This window comes from Chanos chanos, chromosome 4, assembly GCF_902362185.1.
Source record: "Chanos chanos chromosome 4, fChaCha1.1, whole genome shotgun sequence".
Lineage (NCBI taxonomy): Eukaryota > Metazoa > Chordata > Actinopteri > Gonorynchiformes > Chanidae > Chanos > Chanos chanos.
Window position 1 is genome coordinate 17,243,180 of NC_044498.1, and position 20,031 is coordinate 17,263,210.

Below are 20,031 nucleotides of genomic sequence, written 5' to 3' on the forward strand. Positions count from 1 at the left end.
CAGTCCTGTTTTGATTGAGTTCTGTTACTTCCTGTTTTTTGGGGGTTTTCTTTAGCCCTATCAGTTCTACCATGGTTCTCACCTGTCTTTAGTTAGTTAAACCTAATTTAGTTCTGTGTAAGTACTCATTAGTTTGCTCTATTTCTTTGTGTTGCATTGTTTGTGCTGAGCACCATGTCATGTTACTTTGCCTTCTGGTTGCCTGGAAAACCTGAGATCTTCATTCTGTAACTTTTGGGAAGTCTTTGTTGAATTTGAATGAACCAAGAAACTAACCTGCAAATGCATCACATTGTGACAGCACCTATGTCTTTTAAAAACAAAACAGAACATTCAGGTCAAACCTCACAGTGCTAAAATGAATGTGGTATCTGGGTGGCATTCCAGAAAGCAGGTTTAGTGAAAACTCAGAGTTAGTTCATTCAGAGCAAGTAGTAAACCTCCTAATGGAAGGGCCCTCTGGCTTCATCCTCCAAGGAAAACAAAGCCAAGGGGCTCTTCTATTAAGAGGTTTACTACTTGCTCTGAGTTAACTAACTCTGAGTTCTCACTAGTCCCACTATCTGCAACACCCCCCTGATGTAGAAAACAAACAAAATTGTCCCATTTTAAAGAAATAAACATGTGGTGTACAGGTGTATTAGTCCTCTCTCAGGGATGTATTTATTGTATTTATAACTCAAGTATTTATTGTTTTTATGAAGTTCAGTGACAACTGAGAGGCTAGAACTGAGAGGCTGAATGGCTTGTGGATTGTGGAACAAGAGGTTAGAAGACTGTGGAAGCACAGGGAGTTCCCTGCATTAACTGCTTTTTTTTTTTTGTTTTAATAATCTCTGCGAACATAGATGTGGAAATAGTAAAAATTCAAGGTGTCTTTCTCTAAAAATATTTTAATAAAACCATTCAGTTACAATAATTGTGACACTAGAGACAGTGACTGACTAAAATATTCAAGTGATTGGTTTATGCACGTTATAACAATCATGTTAATTAGTGGTCTGTTATCATAACATTGCCTCTATTTCAAGCTAAAATACTTGGTTGGGACTATACTGATACTGCTAAATGTTTTAAGAATATTTACTGTAACTTATGAGTTTTTCCATGCTCTTATAAGTGCTCTATAACCACTGTACCAAAATTACTTTATTTTAATTGTGTTAAGAGAACCATAATCTCAAAATAATATTCAAAGAAGTTTTGATGTAAAGGCCTGTAATACTAGATATTCAAGTGTGTGTGTGTGTGTGTGTGTGTGTGTGTGTGTGTGCATGTATGCCTCAACGAGGAACAGCACAGAGTTTATAGGGCTTGGGGCCGAATGTGATTCCTATTTTGTAGTCCAGTGTGGGCTCGACACCAGGAGGAGCAGAGAACGTGAAGTGTTGAAGCAGGGAGGTGAAGAACAGGAAGAGCTCCATACGAGCCAGCTGCTCCCCTAGACACACTCTCTTTCCTAGAAAAGCACAGACACGTACAATTTATGCTGCTCCATTAAAAATGCATTACCAAATGAAATAGGACAATTTATTTACACAGCTAATCATACTGTTAGGAATTTTCTGGCTCTGTGGCAGTAAAGGTTAGGACAGTAACGTTACACATCAATGCCCAGTCTGGTAGCAAGAGGAGGTGTGTGTGCGTTCAACAGAATTAAGTCATTAATAGGAGTACAAGGAGCCCAACATGTTTAATGGAGTAGATACGCAACATACAGCTGTAAAAATATCATTTAAGTTTGCATATTGAAGAAATGATTAATGAGAGTTGTATTGCAAGTTAAGAGCATGCTGGCACATCCTGGATGCATACTGGCATTGTCATGGTCATTTTAAGTGTGGCTCTATAAGTAAACACCTTGTGAATTTAAAAACAAAATTTAACAACGTCTCCTTTTTCAATTCAGATCATTGTGATGCTATGTATGCATATTGATGCCACATTCATCTGACAACCAATGTAACAACATACAGATACAAACACATTCAGTATTCCTACATATAAATGTATGTCAAAAGGATAACTAGGTTTAATAATGAATTGTCAACATTTTACTGAGAGAGCACCAAGTACTCTTTTCTTTAAGTGTTTTTTTTGCCATTTTATCTTTTTTTCTCCCAGTTTTGTGGTATTAATCACTACCTGTACAGGGCTTAGACTACCACATTTCTCCTCTAATACATGTGGAGTCGCTGACTGCTTTTTTTCCCCAGCGCATCTCAGAAGCTGTAACGGATGCAAATGTACATGCTACGTTCCCCAGATTTGTCAATCACTAATCTGGCACTTGGACGAACCAGTGGAGGTCACTGTTGCACCAATGGGGAGACTATCCTCCGTCAGCTTCTCAATTCTGAACACTGCCAATTGGGTCCATGTGGACAACAAGCCAAGCCATAAGCGCTGCTACCGGAATACCAGTGCGGGCATGTATGGTGGTAGGCTGGTGTCTTTTCTGCTATGCCATCTGAGAACCCAAATGTTTCTGAAAGCATTCAGAACAAGCCATTTGTATGAGAAACGTTGCATCACTGTACCAGTTGAAAATGGCAGGAAGGCATCCCTCCTCCGGAAGTTACCCTCGGCATCCAGGAAGTGACCTGGGTTGAAAGTGTGTGGTGTCTCCCACTCCGTCTCATCAAACAAAACTGATGTGAGATTCCCAGTCAACAGTGTACCCTGCAGAACATTTGCATTTGTAGTTGTCATATTCTGAAGAATAACTTTGTACATTGTCAACTGATAATTATTGCTGGGATTAGTCACAGGCTAGTCCGTTCCTAACTTCACTTCAGAGTCCTAGCGACATTGTTAAAATGTGTTAACAATGAAGATGCAACAATGTGGCTATCCTTGAGTTAAACCAGATGCTACTAAAAGCACCTGCAATCATTGCTTCTATCACTCTACCAATGACTATACGTATGCTTGGATCGACCTGGGTAAGAGTATAGTTACATTTTCCACTTCCATCTTCTTTTTCATTCTGTACTTACTTTTGTTGAAAGAATCTCAGGTAAACTACCCTTGAACAAACTAAGCTTCGGGTGTCCATAAAATGGAACATTCAAAGTGAACTCTTTGAGGGCTTACTTTGAGTAAAAGAGGTACCATTACACATGTTTACAAATGGGCATTTCTTGCATTGTATTTTCTAGTTTACAACATTTCAAAGCCATGCTGGATTTCAGTCTTGGGGTCTTTTTGTTGGTCTAGGTAAAATTTCGTGATTAAATCGACCCAGTTACCCAACAAACCATCTTTATACCAATAAATATGTGCATGAGCAAGTTCTGGAAGGAGTTTCAAAGACAATTCTCTATCTAAGCTAAGAGCAAAAAGACAACCAGATCACAACCCACCTTAGGAATATTGTAACCCCCGATGTAAGTATCTTTTGTGGTACTTCGGCCTACATTCAGCGGAAGAATATTTCCAAACCTCTGTATCTCATGAATGACAGCATCAGTGTAGGGCAGGTTCTCTCTGTCTGCCACTGATGGTTGTCGTGATGACCCTACCACACGGTCTATCTCTGCCTGTACCTTTGCTGAACAAATGAAAGGGTCAAGTTTAGAGTAGAAACAGAAAAAAAGGAAAATATCTCACTAGGTACATGTGTATTTTCTTTGTGAGCTTCAACGTGAATCACTTGTCTGTGGCTGCTGACTGTTGGCAAAGCGTTGGCACTGACCTTGTATTTCTGGGTATTTGATCATATAAAGGAGACCCCAGTACAGGGTGGTAGAGGTGGTCTCAGTCCCTGCTGTAAACAGATCCAGTGTGCAGAAACACAAGTTCTCAATGTTGAATCCAGCTGCTTCATCTTCTTTCCACTGCAAAGAGGAAAGTTCTACATTTCGAAATGTGTACTTGTGTAATCACAGCGATATTCCAGTACAGAATCCTGAACATGGACAATACACGCTCTTAGTGCACCACAAGGATATGTTTCACACAGATGCAAGTTTGTCTTTTCTTTAGACTGTTCATCATTCCTGAATGCCCTTGTCACTTGTTATTGACAAAGTTAATCTGTCAGTGGGACAGGAGATCCCAGTGCAAGATACATCACTGAGAACATCATTACTTTCAAAATGACAGCATCAGTGTTAAAAACTTCCTACCTTTTCCATCTCCCCCAGGAAGCAGTCGATGTAATCTCGTGGGGATGAGGGGTCAAGGTCAATGTGATGCTCTTTGATTTTAGTCTTGACAAAGTCAATCAATTTGTTCCAATGTGCAAATAGTTTCCTGTGTGGGCCTGGCACTCTGCGCATTATCCACGGAAACATATTATAGATCTAGTGACACAAAACACAGATCTATGCTTTAAAAACTATATGAAAAAGAACACTGGCAGTGTCTATAATCAAGTAGTCATAAAATGAAACTGTGGTGATTATGAGTTCAAGCAAAAGACAAGTAGTCAGTTGCACTGACATTTTAGTCTCTGTATATCAGGTGCCTTTCATTTAAAAATTGATACCTGAAATGTTAAATGGAAGGTGGTCTAAAGTGTTCAGGTTTTGTACCCAAATATTTGAGCGTGTCTTTACTGTTCCCAAGTGACTAAACTGGGCATAACAACTACAAGGTGCAGCCAAATTAAAAAAAATAAGACACAAAATATTGTGTCAGGTATCTGAGGAAGTGGATAAGCTCCATCCCAGAAAGACAGATGAGTATATATTCACTATTGAGTAACTTCACATCAAAAATAAATCTGATATCTCTGGCACAGTTAACTTTTTAAAAAGCACATAATAATAAGGAGTTCAGATGACTATTCATGAAAAAAAAAAAACCCACATTTTTTTTAAATGTGATGCTTCTATGATGATGAAATGCTTCAGTTTAATAAAATAAATCACTTCTTCTATACAAACCTCACAAAAGATGAACCTGAGCTATTGGAAATTTAACATTGAAAAAAAGTGCAGAAATGAGAAGTATGACACTAGTTTGATCTAGCAGGTGATAAGTATTTATCCTGACTTCAGTGGTCAAGTACCTGTGCCCAAATGCTACCCTGCAGTTCCACAGTATCACTCATCATCTTCAGTAGGGCCTGGAAATTACTGTCACTGTACTCAAACCGATCACCAAACACCAGAACACAGATCACATTGGAGACAGCATTGTTGATCTGCATCCGAGGATTAAATACTCGTCCTGGAAACCAGTAGTGGTATACAGTCAACGGTGGAGCAAATCACACTGGTTTCATTACAGCTGTCTATGGCTGTATAAAACATACAGTGAATTAGGCTTCAAATATGAAGTCATCAATATTCCTGCGAGTTTGAGCCTCTCTAAAAATACAGCTTTAGCCAAGTTCTTTGTTAATAAGCTGCTCCGTTGTTATTCCTCACTTGATTTTAGGACTCCATTTCTCAGTTTTGACTTAAACAGAGCAAGTCTGATTTTTATCCAGTCCTGTACTGTCATATCAAAAAACACTTTTGTTCACGCGTCTCTTCCACTCTTACCTTGCTCATTTGAAAAGGCCTCCTTGAGAATACTGGCTTCCTGCTGAATAGATGGCTCTAGGCTCTTCTTACCCAGGCCAAAATTTCTCAGTGTCATCAGTGCAAATCTTCTCTGCTGTTTCCACTGATATCCATTAGAAAAAATAATACCTATTAGCAAAAAAAAAAAAAAAATACAATATTACATATATGAATGTAATATACGAACATGTGTGTTACTCTTCTTCTCTCTATCCTTGTCAACATGTCTCTCATAACATATAGAGAAAAAGGCAATTCACACTAGTGTTAAACAAACATTATCTGAATTAAGACATTTTATATTAGTATCTCTGCTGTAGCTAAATGTCATCTGAAAAGGTGTGTAACTCTGAGATGACACTTGGTTGTAATTCATAGTTGTAAGGCTATTCAGTCCTAGAGCTTTTTGAGCATCAAATTAATTCAGTATGATGAATCTTTGTCTTATGAATTTCATTACCTTTGTTGCTCACAATGTCAGCAAATAGGGGCAAAGATGGACGATCAACTAAGACTTCTCCTTGTTGAATATATACCTCCTTCACCAACTTGTATCCATTCAAGATAACTACCCTTGGTCCAAAAAATCGAACACTGAAAACATTGCCATATTCTTCAGCAAACTATATGAAAGAAAACAGCAGCAGAATCACCACCACATCATCATCGTCATCCTCCTCCTCCTCCTCCTCATCATCACCATCAGAAAATTATATAGAAGTCTTTAGGAATTATTAGTTCCCCGAGAAATACTATCTTAATTTAACTTCTAACGCCGATTTTTTTATGAGATGCAGCATAGACAATAATATCAAGGAAAATACGCACTCTGTTTCAGTTAAATACTCATGCAATACATAGCCTAATTAGAGTCTGCTCTTGGGTTGCTCCGTTGGAGAAATTCTGGAATAGGTACTCAGGAAGTGCTCGTGATGGAATTTTAAATAACAAATAAATAATACATGTGCACGGTAAATGAAAAATATATAGTGTATTATATCCCTTCATAGCATCACGTCTGGTTTGTAGTGGGTCGTAATGTGAGTCGTCTGTAGGAGAGAAATCCGAGTGTCTTAATTTGGTCAGAAAAAAGCATAAAACGGACACAGTTTGTTTCAAGGGCGCGTGAAGGAACTGCAAATGAAATCAATAGTTTTCATCATATAAGCTGAAATTTCAGAATGTATGTCACTGACGTTTCAGAATGGTGTTAGTGCGGGAATTTCCCACGGTTGCCTACCTTTGTGAGCTGAATGTGAAACCTTCTTGGATCGATATGGTGAAGGTCCCCTATAAAAGGCAGTGACCGTGGTCCGGGAGGAAAGTTCTTCGGAGGTTTGTTTCTAAAATAGTCAGCGAGCAAAAGAAAAACAGCCGAGAACATTAATATGCTCTTAATGTCAATCCAGTCAAAAAGTTGTACAACATTTAAAAGAGTCATATTGAATTAATTTATAACAAAACACGACCCTCTTATCAGTGTTGACTGATACACAAACGGAAGAAACTTAGTTACTGTGGACAAAGATCTTTCAGTTTTATTGGCTGATCAAGAAATACTGCGTCATGCTAGTCTTGTACTCTAATGGCCCCGAATTACTTGTGCTCCATTTCTTTCCAACAGATAGCGCTGTTCTGAAGGATCTTTCTCCTCAGTCAGAGGCACTTTTTGCCCCGGTAACTTGATCAATATGACCCTATTTGGCTAAATTTAAAAGAACCAGACAGCCAGTTTTCCTTCAATTTTTCGAGTTGTTTATGGTTTGACAACTCTGTGATAACCGAAAAAGCACACGGACTAATTTGTCGTTTGTTACTACTTATGCGTTTTCATATCGCAGAAGTAAAAAAAAAAAATATTCGGAACTTTGTAGAAGTGTGCGTGACTATATCATGAATTATGAATATATCGTAATCAACCACAGAGATTACAGCCAGTTTTTTCCATTTCAACTCTTATAAATGACACTCGGGACTAAAACAGGTGAGGGGCAGAAACCAGCTGTTTGAGTTAAGGTCCCATTTCATTCTTACTGCACTGTAAAGCAGTTCATGTCCACACTGTTAAAAACATACATTACAGCCCCATTTAGTTATGCCCACTTATTTCTTCTCTTTAAGTCAAAGCGCTATGACGAGTTTTGGATATTGAACTCAACTGTATGAGTTTTCAAAAATTAATGAAACCATTTTGTTTAATAATATGATCATTTTGTTCTTAAGGAATCTACATGAAGCACATATACACATATACAGTAGGTGATCAGCAAAATGATCAAAATGCATCTGCCTTGTTAACATGCCATCTGCCTGTATACTCTATAGAATAGTGTCAATGACCATTGGGCCATCCTCCTTGTTAAAAGGTAACAAATCACCTACTGCATGCGTACACTGTCAAACATTTTATGTTGGCTAAACTTATAAACAAGAGTTCACGTGCTGCCTTGAAAACGTGAGTAAAGTCAACTTGAAAAATACCATTGTTTCAGTTTGAAACTAAACTTGAAAAACTTCATTTAACTACAAAGCATTTGTTGTCTTGGCAATGTTTTTTAAGTTCTCAAAGTTCATTTAACTTTTGGTCACTTGTTGTTTCAACTTAATATTGTGAGTTCAAACAATTTATTATTTTTCGTTATCTATGAAAGAGAACTTTCCTTATCTTGTCAAAGAAACACACATTTTTGCACTATTTTAACTCAGTTTCAAATTTGAGTAACCTAACTGCATTTATAATACTTAACATTTCAAGTTCAGAGGATTTTAACTTGACTAGAAAATGACATCTTTTGTAAGTTATCTGTTTAAAAGTGGCATAGCAGTAAGCATGTAGAATAAATAATAAGACATCACACATCTCTGAAAGTCTTCCCCCTGCCTAGCTTCCTACCAATCCTCCCTCCCTGCTCAGCATAACATAAACTCACTGCTACAGCACATTTATTTGAACATTACACATGAACATTGCTATGTGTTTACCAAACACTCTCACACTCTGTATGTATGTACGTATGTATGTATGTATGTGATTCATATTAGTCAGAGGACTGAATATTCAGTGAAAGCAGAGATTGTCTATAGTCACACTAATTTACCCACCTTTTGCAAAAGGAACATTGCTGAGTTTAGTGTTCTTTTTGAGTGTGGTAAAGTCAGAGATATCTTTAACCACTACATTTTCCTTCAAGGTCCTTCAGATCCTTTTAGTTGTGTTCTGCCCTTCACCTCAAACTATATTATTTCAGCTGTATTCAGATATGGAGATACATGGCAAATTAGTAGTTGTGGCCAACAATTTTTTTAAAGATAGGGCTGTATGATTATCCAGATTTCTTAATGGTGATGGCTTAGTTACCAGACTGTTCTCTTTAAAGGTAATTATCTGGAAATTCAAGATTGAAACCCGCCCAAAATTCTTACGATCAGCTCCTTTCTAAATGTGATTCCACAAGCAAGCAAAGTCATACACCTGCAATATGCAGACAACTAAGACACATTCAGAGGTAGGTTCAGGGGCATGTGAATTAACAAATGGACCCAGCTACTCTGTATCCACATAATCACCACCTGCACACTTGACGGCAAGCTGCATTCTTCACAATGGTTAAGTTTGTTCCTGTTTGTTCCTGTTTGTTCAGTCAACTGCAAAGAGCACTCCTGTATGTGTTTGTGGCTCATAGGGTAATTGCAGCGAAGACTGAAGGTCATTTATGCGTCATAGATTTTAATGAATAAAATAAATCATCATTTACAAAAATAAATTTATTCGGAAACTTAATGTAATGGGAAGAATAAAATGAACGTGGACTCTGAACCAAAGACTGGCCACTTTGTTTTAAACGAGACAAAGAAATAAACACAAAACCTAGTAAGGACTGTTATTGGCCACGAAATGTTCAGTTTTATTCTAAAAGGATGCATAAATGTGAATGTGACAGCAATGTAAATGCGACCAATTTTACAATATTCTTAACATATGAAATGCTGAGTGGTGCTAAGTGATAATTTGTCCCTAGTGTGTAGGTGCTGGATAAAAGAGAGAGAGAGAGAGAGAGAGAGAGAGAGAGAGAGAAAAGAAAAACACAAAAACGTTCTGTGTGATTTTTGAAAATTTTCAAATAAGACCATAAAATATGATATAATATGATCACGATAATCTTTTAATTCAGCATATTGTGTCTTATGCATAATAAACTTGGCATTACGAATAGGCTATGGTTTCTCACATCATGACTCATAATCACACAAATATATGAAAAGTTACTTGAAGATGAAAAATGTTTTAATCAAAAAATAAGAGTAAATGTTGGATGATTTTATAAGGTTATTTCAATACGAGTTATTTCTATTATGTCAGATGTGTGCCAATGAGGAAAATAATTTTAAGAATGAAACAATATTATAATTCTTCAGCAGAACATCAATCGGATAAATACATCTGAATTATGTTCTTTTCGACATAATACATCTACTGTACAGACCTACATTTCAAACTGGAGCATACATTTAATAACGATTTACTGTTGTATTAAAGATACCTCAGCGAGGAACAGCACAGAGTTTATAAGGCTTGGGGCTGTGTGTGGCTCCCATTTTGTAGTCCAGTGTGGGCTCGACACCAGGAGGAGCAGAGAACGTGAAGTGTTGAAGCAGGGAGGTGAAGAACAGGAAGAGCTCCATACGAGCCAACTGCTCCCCTAGACACACTCTCTTTCCTAGGGCGAAAAAAAGAAGAAAAAACCCATGGCAACTGTGATGTGTCGATATCTCATTTGTAGAACATTTGTAATAAATTACATCCCCCTTTCCAAAACCGCTTTGCTGGAGGACGAAGGACTAAGATTACCTGAGCATTAGTTTAAAAGCTAGCATTTGGGAGAAGAAACTATACGAGCACTTTCTCAAAACAAATGTAAGTCCTTACATTTCATACTGCTTTCAAATTATGCAGAATGCACATACAAAGGAGGACAGGAGTACTACTGTACCAGTTGAAAATGGAAGGAAGGCGTCTCTCCTCCGGAAGTTACCCTCAGCATCCAGGAAGTGTTCTGGATTGAAAGTGTGTGGTGTCTCCCACTCTGTCTCATCAAACAAAACTGATGTGAGGTTCCCAGTAACCATTGTGCCCTGTAGGACAATCAATCACATTTGCATTTTTAGTTTAAATGTGATTATTATAAATTTTAATAAAAATATGATATTTAATATAATGTCTGACTCATCAAATCAATCAGTATTCAATCAAACCAGTCAATCAATTATCCATATAACCACAAATATGTGATTGCCAAGTTCTGGTAAGGGCCTTGAGTAGCAATCCTGTAGTCACAATCAGCCAGAACAACAGCCCACCTTGGGAATGTTGTAACCTCCAATGTAGGTATCCTTGGTAGTAGATCGGACCACGTTCAGTGGGATGATATTTCCAATCCTCTGTATCTCATGAATGACAGCATCAGTGTAGGGCAGGTTCTCTCTGTCTGCCACTGATGGTTGTCGTGACGACCCTACCACACGGTCTATCTCTGCCTGTACCTTTGCTGAACAAAGGAAAATGTTATGTTTAGAGTGGTATAGAAACAAAACCAAGAAAACATCTCTCTTCCTATATGTTGTGATGGTTGCTCCTCTGGGAAAAGAACATGGTGAACCCAAACAACAACATAGGCACTAATGGAGAACACCGAGGAGCCATAACTAGCAGCTCGTCGACCAGCACACCTGCACCTTGCGGAAGACCATCAGACGCCAGATTAAAGAACAAGCGTGGAGAGAGGCAAGAGGGGAATAAGGAATTGAAGCAAGAATGTGTATCTCCCGAACACTCCAGCTGAACAACTCCCTCGGCCAACCACTGCTGCTGCCTACATCATTTGGGCACCATAAGACATCTCAAGGCCGAATGGCACCTTGATCTGCAGCCACGGAGCAGAAGGACTGAGCAGCTTCTGTGGAGCTCTGCAGAGGCTCTGTATAGGGTCCATGCTGCCCTTTGTGCACCAGCCCAATATCAAAACTTTGGATGACGGAAGCTGATATTTGTTGGAAATTTTGAAACTGGCAAAAATTGGTGCCTTTGCAAGATAACTGCTTTTAACCCCACAATGACTATCAATATATGGGTTCTGTGAAAGATATGTTCATATCATAAACCGGGCAGATGCCACAGTGCACACCGACTTCACTCTTACCTTTGCTCTCCTGACTACTGAAGGGATAAAAAAAAAACATTCAGTATGTCTTTGTAACTGACATGGTGATGTGAACTAGCACAAACTGATTACTTCAGATGAATGCTACAAAACAGTGTAAAGGATTACACTGGTATAAGTCCCAAAGTGTTGACACTGACCTTGTACTTCTGGGTATTTGATCATATAAAGGAGACCCCAGTACAGGGTGGTAGAGGTGGTCTCAGTCCCTGCTGCGAACAGATCCAGTGTGCAGAAACACAAGTTCTCAATGTTGAATCCAGCTGCTTCATCTTCTTTCCACTGCAGAGAGAGAAGATGTAACATCCAAGAAATTACCTCTACATTCACAACACTCTCACAGTGCACCATAAGGATGAGTTTCAAGTGCAGAGAATTTGTGTTTAAATAAGATGACTACTGATTCATGATTTCCACCATCACTTGTAATTTACACAGTCAGTCTCTCACTGGTGTAACAGGATCCCAGTGCAAGATGCTCATTTGAGAACATCAACTCTATGAACATGGCATCATCAGCATTACAGATATCCCTACCTTTTCCATCTCCCCCAAGAAGCAGTCGATATAATCCCGTGGAGAGGAGGGGTCATAGTCAATGCGGTGCTCTTTGATTTTAGTCCTGATAAAGTCAATGACTGTATTCCAAAGGGCAAATATTTTCCTGTGTGGGCCTGGCACTCTGCGCATTAACCACGGCAACAAATTATAGATCTAGTGACAAAAGAGTGAGAGCATCAAAGCTGGGTTTTAAGAAGTATAGGCAGTGTCTGTAGGTAAGTAACAAAACATTACAGAAATCACTTGTGTTTTGTCAATTCCATCGCAACAACTGTGCAAAAAAATAGAAGTAAAGAGAGAGAATAATTGACAAACATTAGAGTTCCTATACATCGGACAGATTTGATTGAAGGGTGGATACTTAAAATCCAAAGGAAGGTGGACAAGAAAGTTAAGGTTATGCACACAAAGATTTGAAAGTGCCCCCATTGAATGTCTGGTTCTGGATGACAGAAAAACTGGATACAAAAATTTCTGTTCTTCTATCAAGTATCTGACAGATATCAAATATAGGAAATCAGAACAAGTAGCTATATTCCGTCCCAGTAAAACATATTCAGTGTAGCCGAGTACTTTCACGTAAAGAAAGAAAAACTGGTGACTTAGGTGGTTGTTTTTCATAAAGAACAGAACAAATATAAAAACAGACCTCCTCCAAATTATGCATTCAGGATTTACAATAGATGAGTGACATTGTGTAAAGGCAATCAGATGCCTCCATCAGTAGAATAAATCACCTCTCATTCATATACGCTATTATATGGTGACAAGTTCAAAAATTTCCAAAGTGACAACCGTGTGATCCACACTGTAAGTGTTCGGTATCCGCCTAGCTTTACCTGAGCCCAAATTCCACCCTCCAGATAAACAGCTTCATTGATCATCTTCAGGAGGGCTTGAAATTTACTGTCACTGTATTCAAACCGATCACCAAACACCAGAACACAGATGACATTGGAGACAGCATTATTCATAAGGATCTGAGGGTCAAATGCTCTACCTGGAAGCCACAAACATTTCCACAAGACATCAGAGATATACAATCAATGTGGAGCAACTCTCACAGAAATCCTGCTGGTTCCATTACAGATGGTTACACCTAGGCTATAAATAGTAAAACATCAATCTTTACAGAAGTTTTGAATTTGTCTTACAATACCATTTTGATAATACACTGTACTGTTGCAATTACACTTGTTTGTTTTAAGACTTAATCTAAGGATTCTGATTTACTTTTTCTCAAAAGTTTTTCTTAACAGGCAAAATCTAGCTTTGATTTATCCAGCCTTGCAGCGTCAAATCAAAAACACTTTCATTCACGCGTCTCTTCCACTCTTACCTTGCTCGTTTGAAAAGGCCTCTTTGAGAATACTGGCTTCCTGCTGAATAGATGGCTCTAGGCTCTTCTTACCCAGGCCAAAATTTCTCAGTGTCATCAGTGCAAATCTTCTCTGCTGTTTCCACTGATATCCATTGGAAGCAACAATACCTAACATCAAAAAATACAGTATTATATTTTTGAAAATATGTGTTAATGCAATTCTCTCTCTGTCAGTATGACTGTCTTTCACTGGAGGTCCATGGATATGAGTCTGTTTATCTTACATATATTCACAATTTTTATACAATCAACAAATACAGTTGACCTACTTAGGACAAATATGAAATAAAGGGAGTGCAGTGTGTGTGTGTGTGTGTGTGTGTGTAGGAGAGAAGTTTACTTGTTAAAGTACTTTTTAAAATGGAATTAATAATTTGAATTAACCCATGTTCACATCTAAATATAATGTATTATGTTTTCTTCAGTCTTTAAGTATAAAGGTATAAAGGTTAATATATAAAAGGTAACTAAAAGTAATTCAAGTGCCAGTGTTTTGTTAAACGGTCATCATCTACATTAAGATATTTTATACTATTACTTGTGCTGTAGCTCACTGTTGTCTGGAAAGCTATGTAAGTCTGAGCTGGCAGCTGACATACATTTCAAATTATATTTGTTGGGCTATTGACATTCAGAGGAGATCAAATATAAAACCAATCCAGTCTCATTAGAACTTTGCTATATAAATTTCATTACCTTTGTCGCCAACTATGTCAGCAAACAAGGGCAAAGACGGACGATCGACTAAGGTTTCTCCTTGATGAATATATGCCTCTTTCACCAGCTTGTATCCATTCAAGACAACCATCCGTGGACCAAACAGGCGGAGGCTGAAAACGTTTCCATATTTTCCTGCAAACTGTAAAGGAAAACTGAAGTAGAAACCCTACCTCCAAAAAAGATTTGGAATTTGATCGGCTCTATCTAGCAGCGAAATAGAAGTTTAATCTAACTTGAAAACATGCATTTTTGATTGAAATGTTTACTCAGTATTGCTCTTGTGTTGTGGAGAAAATTTCGACGGAAGAACTAATATTAGGATTTATTAGGATTATCGAGAAAACCAAAACATTTCCTTAAAATACATCCCTGTGGTGCATTATAATTCCAGAAAAGTCCTGTAGATCCGCATTAGAACTCCGAAAGACAATGTGTTTCTTGTTTTTCCTTTAATCTGAGCCACTGATAAAAACAGGACAGTAATCATGCTATTTGTGCAAGAGGTCACATGTGAGTAAAGTCAAAATACGCTTCATTTAGTTTAAACAGACGCACCAAAGGATTACTGCCTAGATTAAAAGTAGAAACAAACATAGCAAATAGTGCGGTGACAGCGCCTGTGACAGCACTGACAAGTCAAAATAAGGTTTTCCGCTTGTGACAATGAGAGGAATGTTAGTGGATTCACTGTAACATTTGAAGTCAAATCCGTATTAACATTACCCCTATCATTTTTTCAATGCTCATCGACTCCATGGACCAAATATAATCAAAAACATTGAAAAGGTGCGAACTATTGTGGACAAGAGCGGAAGAACTAAGGCATCGAACGAGTGGTTCGATGAAAACCTAACAGGTACGGAAAGGGAAAGGGTTAGGGTTGTTATGAAAAACTTGTTTTTTCCAACTGTTGTGTTTGTCCAAGTGTCCACATATTTAATAAAAAAAAAGAAATCTGTGCTCCCTAAGTGCGTAGCTCATGGTCTTAACAACAAAACACAAAATATACAAATTTTAAAATCATACATTTGAAATATTCTACACTTCATATTTTTTATGTAAACGTCATCATTACAGACAGCACACCTTGGGGTCTGCTATAACAGAACATCGAAGGAACACAAATCAAAGGAATAAATAGTCACTGAAAGTGAGCCATTGCTATTATGACCTACTACGGCAGAGTACCTCTGAGAGCTGAGTGTGAAGCCTTTTTGGATCGATGTGGTGCAGATCCCCTATGAAAGGCAGAGACCGTGGTCCGGGAGGAAAGTTTTTGGGTGGTTTGTTCTTGAAGTAGTCAGTGAGCAGTAGGAAGACAACTGAGAACATCAAAATACTCTTGATGTCAATCCAGCCCAAAAGCTGTATAAAATCGAAAACCGTCATACTGAGCAAACTCCGGAGAAACACATAGGCTACTAATCGCTGTTGAATATGACTAGCGGCAAGGCGACGATATCTACCTGATATCGTCGAGCACTAAGAAGGGGCGGTCTCTCGTGGACTAAAGCGGAAGAACTACGGCAAGGGTGCAGCCGAATAGTCAAAAAATTACGCCCTAAGTCCTTTCCTAACCCCTTTTCCTTGACCTCAATGGACAGCGTCATGAGGTCAAAGACAGGCGGGATAGAGCCTTGAAATTGATTTCGACAGAAGGCTAAATTACCTGATCATAGGTAAGGCTATTTCTTGCGCCTTCAAATGCCTCTTGAGTTTTGTAGTATTTTTTCCCACTGATTTTCTACGCATTGTTTGCAGTGCGTATTATTCAGTTGCACTACAGCTAATTCGCTTAATTCGCCATACCCATTCATAATATCATTTTAACCTACAAATATACTTACTTATACTTATACTTACTACAGCTAAAAGAATTTTCGTCACAGTTGAAATTCACACTGTAGCGTAAACGGTGCTCAGTTTGCATTTTTTCTTCATTTTGAGCATTCTTGTATTGCCAGCCTTTAGGAATATCATTACCTCAATTCACCTCAGTCACAGATGCTGAAACCCTTGCCGATGAAACTGGAGCATCTCTTCACTGGGAAGAGAAACGCAGCCAAATCAGGCTGGGAGTAAGTATATTTGTGGGTTAAAATGTTATTATGAATGGGTATGGCGAATTAAACTAATTCAGACCTACAGGCTGGTGGTGAAGGAAATGGGGGTGGAGGGACAGGTGACTTAAAAACCAAATACAAGGTAAAGCAGATCATATGTCTGGGCACTGTGGTGGGCTTTTTTTTTTTTTTTTTTACAATTAAAACAGACTTACACTGGCTACCCCAGCCTTCTGTATGGAAATGTAATGTGCCTATTAATTAGTTATCTTCACATTTGATTAACTTTTCAACATTTGAGGCAACAGCAATTATGAGTAGCCACAAAGTTGAATGGCTAGCAACAGACTATTCCATTATTGGTCACTGCACATTCTGCCCCAACTGCCCTTTCAGTAACATTCTGTTATTCATGGTGTTAATAGGTGTTGAGGAATCCCCCCACCAGGACAGGCACGGACAGTGGTGAGGCAACAGCAGCTACTTGGCCCTGGTTTGATGCCATGCATGAGGCACTTGGGGAAAGGCCATCCATTCAGCCTAACACCCTCGTTGCCTCATGCTCGGTGCGACGCCACGACCAGACTGCTGCTGAAGCCTCATCCTCTGGTTGTGAGGGGCCCGCACATACGTCCCTCCAGCCTGGTTCAGATGGTGAGGAGGAGTCCATGCCCTCCACCTGTTCCCAGCCACCTACTAAAAGGCCAAAAAGGGGTGGGGTCATGTTTGCCTTCCTGAAAGGGCAGGTTAAGAAGGACGAAGCAAGGGATGCTGCTCTGTACGAGCTAAATGAGCAATTCCTTGACCTTTTTGCTGAACTTGTAAAAAAAATTTATATATATATATATATATATATATATATATAGTGTCCTGTTGTGTTCATTCAAAGAAGTCAAATACAAAGCTCTTCAGCTGCTGAATGAATGCAATAGTATTGAGCAACACATTGCTTCAATCCACAAACAAAAACCTATCCCACCTGTCAGAGCTGTCCCTGACCATTGCTCTTACTACTGCCTAACTGACTGTGCTGTGCAAGTCCCTTCCTCCCACAAGATGGCCAATAGCAATAGACATCAGGAGCCCCTTTTTCAGAACTGTCTCAGACACATGAGATTTCTGCTGTACATGCAACATAAGAACATTTCAATGCAGTGTATTATGAACATACATTAACACTAAGGCGTACCTGTTGAGTAAAGGTAGAAGTAACTGAATGTAAAGTGACCGGCCTACTCCTGTGAAATGTACGAGCTAAACATAATGACCTCACAGATGAAAAAGAGGAGTCGAGCAGTAGCGGAACACATGTAGGCTATAAATGCAGCTACCATGTTGTCCTATTTACTAAATACTTCTATTTACATTCAGACACTCTACATTTATTATTTGGAACAGTTTGACTAGTTGGAAGCCCCTTTACCACTGGTTTTACAAGTTCATGATTTTACTGTTTCTTAGGCAGCCCATGGTCTTTGCCTCTCACAGAAAGATCCAATGTAATAAATATGACAAACCCTGTGTGAAAGAAAAATTCTTCATTTATTAATGAGCACACAAAAATGTTGAAGAAAAGTTCTTGAATCATTGACTGAAATCAAAATGTAACAGGAAAGCCATTTATTCACTTTCCAAAATGAAACAGTCATGATCTAGCCAAGGTTAGGCACACTGGTTTGGTGCTGCCAGTCTGTCCCTGTAATGCTGGTGGGTAACAGACTATTTCTTAGCACCCTGGTGTTGTGGACTGAACCAGGGTAACCAACAAATATGTCCAGAAATTTGCCAGTGCTGTCACAGATTGCCTGAAGCTGGACAGAGTGGAAGAGTTTCCTGTTCAGGTAATCTTGTGCATGTGGACCATGGGGAGCCTTGATGCGAACGTGGCATCCATCAATGGCTCCCACACAGTGGCTGAAGGCTGGGCTGTTTGCAAGGTGTTGGAAGCCATGGCCAGCTTTAGCACACTGTGCAGGTGTGGGGAAGTGGACCACTTTGTGCAGGAGAGATAGGATTGCGTCACACATCCGATGCACAATGTCAGACACGGTTGCCTTTGGCACATCGAAGACCCAGGAGACAACCATGTAACACAATCCATGGGCCAGCCAGTAGACCACCAAAAGGACCTCCATATAGTGATCCCAGCCATGGGTCTTCTCTCCCCTGAGAAGGGCCGACAGTGCCTCAATAGATGGTCTGGACAGGCGGTAGTCAAACTGCATGTCTTTAGATGGATCTAAATAGATCTGTACAAGAGAGACATGGGTGTTGGGGGTGGCATATATTTTGTTCCTTTCCTGTAAAAAAGAAAAATAAAGTTTAAATAGAATGAAGTGTAAATACATAACTAGTGTGCTGTTGTTTCCTGTCTTGTTTTCATTTTTAAACCTAATGATGCATTATCGTATGTGAGGCAAAACATAACGTAATTAGGACATACATTTTTTTTACTATTTTTTGACCCTTCGAACAGCTCTTATCATGGCTGCCATTTAGACACTTCTGGGTCACTTCAGTCAGTTAGGAACCTTCCTAAGCAAAAAAGACTATTCTGATGCAGACCCCAAGAGTCTGTAGATAAACGAAAACTTTAGGGGGTTTTGCTGAGACATTGGGTGCAGACGTCCTTAGTCCTCTCCTAACCACTTCTCCTTGACCTCGATGGAACATGTCATGAGGTTAAGGAAAGATGGGAGGGAGAATTCATAAGGACTTAGGAAAAGACAAGAGAATCCGACTGCACTTAGGCTACGTAGTCATGTGACGGCGGAAATTACTGCCGTAGATCTGCCGTGGTGAATCTACAGTGTTCCGAAGATGGACTACTAAAAGCACGCCTTAGATACTTCGCCCCTTTCGTTCTTACCGTGTTTTTCATGCAGCCTATATGGACATGGACAACCCGGTGAAAAATGCTACTTCATTACCAAGGTTGAATTTGAAATAAAAAAGGCTGCCAGTCACAAAAGTGAAACGAATGGTTGCTAAACCTCCTGTCCACTCACATTTATCGACATGAATCCCAGTATGATTGTACAAAAATAATTGTTACATTGATGAAAGATAGGCATAACATGTTAAACCTACAAATTTACTATTATACATATCATTCTTAAGTTTCAAACATGCTGAATTAAAAACATCATCTGGCCATAAACGTCTCACATCCCTTGTCAGATCGTGTTGATCTGATCCATTTTTAGAAAACAGAATTTAATTTGTGTTGCAATTACTAATACTTGTGCCTCAGTACCAATACTTACATTTAATCAGAAATAGTTAGAAAATTGTTAGTAAATTATTCAAGCTCAAATTGTGAATTTTAACTGTTTTCTGTTAAGATTTTAAGTAAAAATGCATGAGCATGACGCGGTTTGCACGAGAAGCCCTTTTATAGTCAAAAATCATTGGAAACTGTTTAGAAACAGTTATCTTTTGGAAAGCATATATGTCTTATGACTGACACCATCACTTTGTCATGTCACTTTTATTTTTTTTATTTTACACGTGTACGATCAGCAAATCATTGAATGAGAAAACTGCAGCCAGAAACACTTGACACTGTTTAG

General features: G+C 38.8%; 2 protein-coding genes across 3 annotated transcripts; both read right to left on the reverse strand.

The window, feature by feature from the left end:
* Positions 1–873: 873 nt before the first annotated feature.
* LOC115809144 (cytochrome P450 2J6) lies at positions 874–7,024 on the reverse strand. Its single transcript, XM_030770693.1, has 9 exons — positions 6,757–7,024; positions 5,977–6,139; positions 5,496–5,645; positions 5,018–5,178; positions 4,131–4,307; positions 3,698–3,839; positions 3,366–3,553; positions 2,541–2,682; positions 874–1,459 (listed from the first exon to the last, which is right to left on the reverse strand). The coding sequence occupies exons 1-9, from the start codon at positions 6,955–6,957 to the stop codon at positions 1,284–1,286; spliced, it is 1,500 nt and encodes a 499-aa protein (XP_030626553.1). The 5' UTR covers positions 6,958–7,024; the 3' UTR covers positions 874–1,283.
* A 2,389-nt stretch (positions 7,025–9,413) lies between these two features.
* LOC115809141 (cytochrome P450 2J6) lies at positions 9,414–15,847 on the reverse strand. 2 transcript variants are annotated; one of them, XM_030770690.1, is made up of 10 exons: positions 15,585–15,847; positions 14,373–14,535; positions 13,635–13,784; positions 13,135–13,295; positions 12,272–12,448; positions 11,875–12,016; positions 10,875–11,062; positions 10,508–10,649; positions 10,058–10,234; positions 9,414–9,545 (listed from the first exon to the last, which is right to left on the reverse strand). In XM_030770690.1, the coding sequence occupies exons 1-9, from the start codon at positions 15,783–15,785 to the stop codon at positions 10,059–10,061; spliced, it is 1,500 nt and encodes a 499-aa protein (XP_030626550.1). In that variant the 5' UTR covers positions 15,786–15,847; the 3' UTR covers positions 9,414–9,545; position 10,058. The 2 variants fall into 2 exon arrangements, with proteins under 2 accessions (XP_030626550.1, XP_030626549.1); XM_030770689.1 differs by lacking the exon at positions 9,414–9,545 and having other exon boundaries at positions 9,662–10,234.
* Between the last annotated feature and the right edge of the window lie 4,184 nt (positions 15,848–20,031).

Coding starts and splice junctions, on each gene's coding strand:
- LOC115809144 (XM_030770693.1), bottom strand. CDS start 6,957: ATGACTCTTTTAAATGTTGTACAACTTTTTGACTGGATTGACATTAAG. Junction 3,840..4,130: donor TCCTGGGGGAGATGGAAAAG/GTAGGAAGTTTT, acceptor TCCTCTTTGCAG/TGGAAAGAAGATGAAGCAGC. Junction 2,683..3,365: donor GGGGTTACAATATTCCTAAG/GTGGGTTGTGAT, acceptor AATGTTCTGCAG/GGTACACTGTTGACTGGGAA.
- LOC115809141 (XM_030770690.1), bottom strand. CDS start 15,785: ATGACGGTTTTCGATTTTATACAGCTTTTGGGCTGGATTGACATCAAG. Junction 13,785..14,372: donor TGACATAGTTGGCGACAAAG/GTAATGAAATTT, acceptor TTTTGATGTTAG/GTATTGTTGCTTCCAATGGA. Junction 12,017..12,271: donor TCTTGGGGGAGATGGAAAAG/GTAGGGATATCT, acceptor CTCTCTCTGCAG/TGGAAAGAAGATGAAGCAGC.